Source organism: Chrysochloris asiatica, unplaced genomic scaffold (assembly GCF_000296735.1).
Source record: "Chrysochloris asiatica unplaced genomic scaffold, ChrAsi1.0 scaffold00065, whole genome shotgun sequence".
In the NCBI taxonomy this organism is placed as follows: domain Eukaryota; kingdom Metazoa; phylum Chordata; class Mammalia; order Afrosoricida; family Chrysochloridae; genus Chrysochloris; species Chrysochloris asiatica.
In genome coordinates this window covers 7231942-7240139 of record NW_006408583.1, presented here as the reverse complement: position 1 = coordinate 7240139, position 8198 = coordinate 7231942, and the positions used below count along the sequence as shown (strand labels likewise).

General features: G+C 35.7%; 1 protein-coding gene across 1 annotated transcript in view; it reads left to right on the top strand.

Moving 5' to 3' along the window:
* Nucleotides 1-8198, top strand: part of DENND4C (DENN/MADD domain containing 4C) — a 105286-nt gene that overhangs the window by 55371 nt on the left and 41717 nt on the right. Inside the window, exons 17-18 of the mRNA XM_006864471.1 lie at nt 3508-3636; nt 3815-3959. Of these exons, the coding sequence (XP_006864533.1) occupies nt 3508-3636; nt 3815-3959 (274 nt within the window). The remainder of the gene's footprint in view (nt 1-3507; nt 3637-3814; nt 3960-8198) is intronic.

Genomic DNA, 8198 nt, shown 5'->3' with positions numbered 1-8198 from the left:
GTAGATCTGTTTCTTCTTTTGGCAGCCCATAGCACTTTGAATATTCTCCTCCCAATACTATAACTCCAAAGCATCAATTCTTCTACAGTCTTCCTTATTCACGGTCCAGCTTTCGCATGCATATGAGGTTACTGAAAATACCATGGCTTGGGTCAGGTGCACCTTAGTCCTCAAACTGACATCTTTGCTCTTCAGCACTTTGAAGAGGTCTTGTGCAGCAGATTTGCCTAATGTAATACGTTGTTTGATTTCTTGACTGCTGCTTCCATTAGTGTTGATGGCTGATCCGAGTACATTGAGGTCTTTGACAACTTCAATCTTTTTTCCATTTATGTGGATATTGTTTATTGGTCCAGTGGTGATGATTTTTGTTTTCTTTACATTGAGATGCAACCCATACAAGACTGGTTTTTGATCTTCATCAGTAAGTATTTTAAGTCCTCTTCACTTTCAGCAAGCAAAGGTTGAATCATCTGTATATTGTAGGTTGTTAAAGAGATGTCTGATATATCATTCCAGAAAAATTTTTCTTAGTCTATGGGCTCTATTTTTAATCTTTTGGCGAAATCTTTTGATTCATATTAGTTTCTAATTTTTGGGAGGTCCCAGTCATCTGTTTTGTCTTCTACTGCTTGTACATGTTTTGTAATGTTTGATAGTGTTTGTATGCCATGTATTAGAGCCCCTGAGTTTGCCCCTAGTTTTTCATTGATGATCGTTAGAGTTCTGGGTTTTGCATTTAGGTTTTTAATCCATGTTGAGTTTGTTTTTATATATGGTATGAAGTATGGGTCTTGTTTCATTCTTCTGCAAATAGATTTCCAGTTTTGCCAGCACCTTTTGTTGGAGAGAGTGTTGTCAAAGATCTGTTGACTTTATGTGGATGGATTTACTTCTGAGTTTCCAATTCTGTTTCTTGATATGTGTCATTCATTTTATTAGAACCAGGCTGTTTGACCACTTTGGCGTATAGTAATTTTGTACTTTGGGGAAAGAGAGGACTCATACTTTGTCCTTTTTCTTAAGCAGTGCTTTGTTTATCCATGGTCACTTTCTTCTCCTTATAAAATTTCGTGATCGTTTTTTGTCTATTCAAAGAATGATGTTGGAATCTCAATTGGGATTGCATTATATCTATAGATTGCTTTGGGTAGTATTGACATTTTCACAATGTTAAGTCTTCCTCTCCATGAGCATGGTACATTCCTATATTTTTGTAAATGTCTTTTGATTTCTTTAGTAGTGTTTTTAATTTTTCTTTGTATAGGTGTTTTGTTTCTCTGGTTGTATTTATACCTAAGTATTTCATCATTTCATCTTTGGGTGGCTATTTTAAAGAATATTTTTTCCTTATTCCTTTTAAGAGTCATCTTTATTAGTACAGAGCAATACCACTGATTTTTGTATAGTGTTCTTGTACCGTGCCACTTCATTTTATCTTTCAATGAATTCCAATAATTTTATTGCTGAGTCTTTGGGATTTTTCTATGTATAAGATCATATCATCTACAAATAGAGTCTTACTTTTTTGCCGATTTGGGTGACTTTAATTTCCCTGTCTTGCCTTATAGCTCTGGCTAAGACTTCCAGCACAGTATTGAATAAGAGTAGTGATAAAGGGCATCTTTGCCTGGTTCCTGTTCACAAGGGGAATGCTTTCAATTTTTCTGCATTGAGAGTGATGTTGCCTGTTGGTTTGTATAAATACTCTTATGTTGAGGAATTTCCCTTTAGTTTCTACATTGTTGAGTGTTTTTATCAAGAATGGATGTTGGTCATTCATACACATTTTGTTGCATGTCATCAGTTGCACTCCCCACAACGTTATATCACTGAGCCCATTCCACACTTGTATTTATTGTTTATTTTTAAGTATATTTATTTAAAACTACTTCTTTGGAATAAAGCAGAGACCTTCTTACTGAGGCCAGGTTATTTAAATAATAACAACTTTGTTATTTTTAATAAGTTTATTTTGGAGCTGATAGAAAGTAATGGGGTCCTGACATTGTGCTGTAGGATAAGCACTGGACTGCTAACAGCAAGGTCGGCAGTTCGAACCCACCAGCCACTCTCGGAAACCCTATATAGGATTGCTATGAGTTGGAACCGACTTGATGGCACACAACAGCAATAGCAACAGAGAATAGACTTTAAGCAAGTGGCTCTTCACTTAGAGTCTGTGTCCTAGGGTGAGTTATACAACATGTTTTTCAACTGATTCATCTGAAAACAGACCAACCTTAGCAGTATTAACAGTCTGGCTCTTTATTGTGGGGGCCTGTCCTGTTATACACTGTAGTATGTTTAGCAGTATCCCTGGCCTCTACCCACTGGATGCCAGTGGTACAAGCCCCCCCCTTCCATCCCAGTTGTAATAATCAAAAGACGTCCCCTGGGAGCCAGTCCATTAATACAGATTATAATATATGATACCTTCTTCATAAAGGTAATTGAACTGCTTTCGGTCAGTGAATATATGTAAAGTGCCTGGAGTTGTGGTACTAATGCTGGCTCAGAGTAAGCACTCAATATCGTTCACTGCAGTTTCCATACATAAATTCTCTTGAGCCTCAGGACCATCTTAAAACCCAAACCTAATCCACTGCCAGCAAGTTGATTCTGACTCATTGATCCTATAGCAGCAACACTGTAGAACACAGTCGGACTGTTCAGTAGGGTTTCTGAGACAGTAAATCTTTATGGGAATAGACAGCTCCCTTAGAGCACTTGGTGAGTTTGAACTGTCTGCCGTGAAATTAGTATCACAACACATAACCCTTTAGCCACTAGGGCTTCTTGAAGTATCCTACAGTTAGGTAGTAACATCTATCCTCCAACTAACAATTGAGAAAACAGAAGCATTTATTTAACCTTTCTCTTTGTTGTTTTCCCCTTTTAAAATATTTTGCATATTTAATATAAATATGGGGAGCATGGTAACTCTGTAGCATCATAAGTACTGGACAGCTAACTACAAAGTCAGCAGTTCAAGCCCACCAGCTGCTCTGCAAAAGAAAAATGAGGCTTTCTGTTCCTGCAAAGATTTATAGCCTTAGAAACCCTATACAGGGTTAGTATGAGCCAGAACCAGCTTGATGGCACTTAACAACACCAACAACATTATAAATATTTAGAGCTAGAATATAAATTAAAATGCAAATTCAAAAGGAGAGAGCTCAGGAATGGAAAGAAATGAGATTGAAGAGGGGCACATAGGAGGTTTGAGCAATACTTGATTGATTGATTGATTTTTTTTTTTAAAGAAAAAAAGATCAGAAACAAGTATGTGTCCATTTGTCTTATTTGAAACTTAATTATAATGCTGGCATTTTCATTAATAAATAGGTTTTTAAGTAATTTACTGACACTCTCACACTAGAATGAAGGAGAAAATAGTGCTTTCAGTGACTTTATGAGAAAAATTGAATGAAGTTGTTTAAAAATATCTACAAATCACAGACTAAATATGCTAGCTGCTGATCTCTGATGTTATTTTTGTATTAGGTGTGCTACCGAGTAGTAATGCAACTTTGTGGACTTTGGGGCCATCCGATATTAGCAGTAAGAGTCTTATTTGAAATGAAAACTGCCAAGATAAAGCCAAATGCCATTACTTATGGTTATTATAATAAGGTAAGTGGGATTGAAATTAGGCAATATATGCTGCTTATTACGATTATTTTATACTTATTAATATTTATGGTACTTCTATTAGAGGCAATTTTGGAATTGTACTTCTTTTTACGTGTTTGTGTGTGTGTATGTTTTTAAAAAATCACCCTAATATTTATTTTTTTTAAAAAACATTGAGGTTGTTTTGGAGAGCTCATGGCCTAGCAGTACCCGCAGTGGTATCTTTTTATGGACGAAGGTACGGAACGTGGTACGTGGCTTGGCACAATTTAGACAGCCACTTAAAAAGACTGTGCAGAAGTCACAAGGCTCCTCAATATCAGGTAATACATGTGATTGCAAAGATACTTTGCCATTGAATCATAAGCTTCATAGGTATATGAAGCTTTAATTATTTGAGGTTAAAAAAAAGCTTAGATGACATTGTGGTTAATAATGTGACAAACAACTAAAGACATAGATTATAACCATAAAAACAAACCCACTATTTTTAAAATCAGTTCTCACTCATAAACTTTGTTCAAAATACTTTTTAGGTTTTAATTTTTTCAGAAACTTAGAAAGTATTGTACAAACATAGATGAACTGTGGGTCATTCATGTTTAGTGCATGGGGTTTTCAGTGCATGTGTTTTGAAGTGTTGTCCTTATCTTCAGCTCCTCAGAGTGCCGCAGGTGGAAGTGACGGGGACACGGTGAGCCACGGTAGCGTGGATAGTTCTAATGATGCTAACAGTGGGGAGCACACAGTCTTCGTCCGAGATTTAATCAGGCTTGATTCCACTGATAATCACTCTAGCACAGGTACTAAAATCTAGATTTTACTAACCCTTCACTTACTCTCATGTTAAGTCTTTCTTCTTTCTTTTTTAGAAAGTTTTTCCTTTCTTGAGTTTGTGTGATAAGATTATTTTCAAAAGTTCTAAATCAATGAGAGAAGAAATGTAGCTTTGCCCTCCAATCATTTCTCTGTCTTTTCTGTGTAATTCACTTTGGAGAGTGCTCTAAAACAGTCTACTTTGTATTTGTTTATCATTCATCCATATAATTGTTAAGAATTGTGAGCTTTTGTGCTTGAACATTAATGACACAACTCGCAAATCTTTTCCCACCAAATGGAAAATTATCTTAAAACTTAGAGATTGTGACTATTAAAGTGGGAATAAGTCAGATACCATGAGAAAAGATTACTTCTTGGTATAGTTACTAATTTAAATGTCACTTTAAAAAAACTGAGCAACTGCAGAAATGATTTTCTACATTCCTAACTATGGGCATAACCAGTCCTCTGAAGTTAGAAATACACACAATTAGAGCAGCACATTGGGCAGATTATATTTGTGTGTCGCACATCCCTTTTCCTGTGTTGTTGTTACTTTACTATTGTTGTTGTTGTTAATATCTCAAGCTTTTCTTGGAATAGAATTCTGAGCTTTAATTCCTGTGCTGCTTCTGATGAACTTGTCTCAATGACTGAAGTTTCCTTTTCTCTGCTCTTTGTTGTCCTGCTTTTTGCTCTGTGCTGTTTCTTGGTGCTGCATTTGTCCTTGGCTGTCATGGTGTGGGGTGCAGACAGACGTGTATGACGTGAAGCCATGGATACACATGTGCATTAATTCTACCCTTGAATGTTAACTACTTCAGGTAATTTCCCGTTTATTAGGTTAAATTTTGCTGACCTGAAAGGGTGGGGGAGAGACCTTGATTCTGTTTTTTAAGTATTGTTACGAATGGAAAACAATGTTAGTTTTCTTGGCTTTTTTCTTCAGATAAGTGTTACATCATGTAGACTTTACTAAAAACATCCAGCTAACATTTTATGGGCACTCTACAAAGCATGTTTGTTACTACATTTGAAAATATATGATGCGTTGCTATAATATTTATTTTGAGGTTGGTTTTTAGCATCATGTGTCAAAGAGTGTTATGAGAATTATAGAATTTATTGTGTTATGAGGAGCTGTTAAGTATTTTTGCATTTTAAAACTGACCCATGGAATTCTTGTGTTAAAAATTACCTTCTTTGAAATAAAAAAAAAAAAAAAAGTTACCTTCTTTGATAGTGACGTAAGACTATCATTTATGATCATGTTTGTAAATCAACTTGGTTCAATAAGTAGGAATTTTTATGTGACTTTTGTTTGAAAGCTACTTTATTTTACATATGAGTTTTTATCATCTGTAACTTTGCCCTTGTATTTATAGGAGAAATGGATTTCATTTATGAAAAACCAGGAAATAATTTTTTGTTATGAAATCAGTTAAACAGGAATAACAGTAATAAAAACTGTCTAATTTTAAACTTGGTCCATTATATAAGCAGCATAGCCCTTTAATGGAAAAAAATGACCTCCTGGTGGAGCTCTGGTAACATACTGGTTACAAGTCGGGCTACTCATTTCAAGGTCAACAGTTTGAAACTTCCAGAGGTATTGCAAAAGAAAGATTTACAGGAGCTTTCTGCTTCCATAAAGATTGTCAGCCTCAAAACCTTAGAGAGGGTCACTGTGATTCGGAACTGATTCCATGACACATAACCACCATCACCAGTTATTTCGAGAATTGGTATAAAGACTCCAATAGTGGAGAAGAACCTTTCTCTCCCTCTTTGATTTATTTCTTTTTAGCTGCACTTCAAATGACTGAAGCTCAGTTACTGAATTCACAGTGGTTATGTGCTTTGGGTGGCTTTCTGTGGATGTTAACGGATACTTTGAGAGGCTTCTGACACAGATGCTTGAGTTGTTCTTTTCATTAAGGATTGTTTTCCTAGAATCTTCCCACTTAGTACCTGATACCAAGTCAGTTTGCTTATTAGTAGGGACATATCTGGGTTTAATCTGTTTATGATCTAGTGTGCAGTTCATTTACTAGATTGCTTCCTAACGGGACAATACAAACGTAACAAGTTATGCTAAGGAGCTGATTTAAAGAAGTACAGTTCTTTTGTTATATAGCAAATACAAACTTTGAGTGACAGGAAGTAAGGGGTAGAAGTTCATTCAAAGGTACTACTTATTTTTTTTATGTGTCTTTCATTGACATCCTGTATACTGATTCTATAGTAACTGGCCTTTCTTTCCATTTTAAATTACAGAAATTTAAAGCCAAAACAGACTTCTGAAAAATTTAGCTTAAAATAACATAAAACTTACAGAAAAGTTGCAAGAATAGTACATCACACTAACAGATGTCCTTTATAAATATTCATTCATTTTTAGTTTGTCATTTTGCTTTATTGTTTTCTTTCTATATACATACATTAATTTTTTGCTTTTTATATACATACATTAGTTTTTGAAAACAGTTTGCTTATTTCATGCTCTGTTTTTTGCCTTTTAATAATTCAGTAGTGTTTTTTTTCTTTTTTTCTTCCATAACCACAGTATAGTTATTAAACTCAGGAAAACATTGATACAATACTTTAATCTGAGTCTGTGTTCCCATTTTGTCACTTTTCCTAAGCCCTTTTATTCACTTTTCATTAGTCTTCTTTAACATGGCATGATTCCTCAGCCATTCTCTGTCTTTCATAACCCTGACCTTTTTGAATGAATCATTCAGTTCAGTTATTTTACAAAATGTTCTTCAGATTGGCATTGTCTGCTGTTTTCTTGTGATTAGGTTATACGTTTGTAGCTATATTGCATAGTGATGTATCCTTCTCAGATGGGCCAGATCCCAGAGGTCCAGAAAGTCTGTCTGCCCTCACTTGTGATATTAGTTTTGAGCACCAGGCTAGAGTGTTGTCTGGCTTCTCTCTGTGTACTTGCTGTTGCCCCCTTTGCAAATAATAAGCAATTTGAGAGGAAGACCTTCAATTAAGCGTCTCCTCTTCCTTATCAGTTTCTCTTTTAAACTTAGCATCCATTGATGAATCTTGCTTGGACTAATCTTTACTGACAGTTGTAAAAGTGATGATTTTGCCAACTTTATCACTCTCTGTAGATTATAAGATGGCATTCTGGTATATGGAAAGTTTTTTTCTTCTTGTTTATCTATTATTGGTGTGGACTAATGGTTTTCTAATTTATGTAGGGGAGTACTAACTGTTACTACCTTTTTACATATTTGATCCTCAACCTATTGCATTGTTGGCCATTGTAGCTCCTTTTACCTGGTCCTGTGTCCTTTATACACATGCCGCCATGATACTATAGAACACTTCCTTTCTAGTAATCAAATGGTTCTGACTCATCTCATACCATCCCTAACTGAGCACCAGAACCAGGCATTTATTTTTTCAAGGGTCCCAGTATCCTTTGAGTGTGGAATAGACTTTAAGAACCAAAATCTAGGTTCTAGGTATGCACATTGCTACCAGGATATTATCCACTGTTTCAGCAGATTGTTGTTAGGTGCCATCAAGTTGGTACCAACTCATAGTGACTCAGTGGACAACAGAACAAAACATGCCTGGTCCTGGGCCAACCTCACAATTGTTGCCGCACGTGAGCCCATTGATGCAGCCACTTTGCCAATCCATCTCACTGGGGGTCTTCCTCTTTTTCTCTGACTCTCTACCTTACTAAACATGGTATCCTTCTCCAATGACTGGTCCCT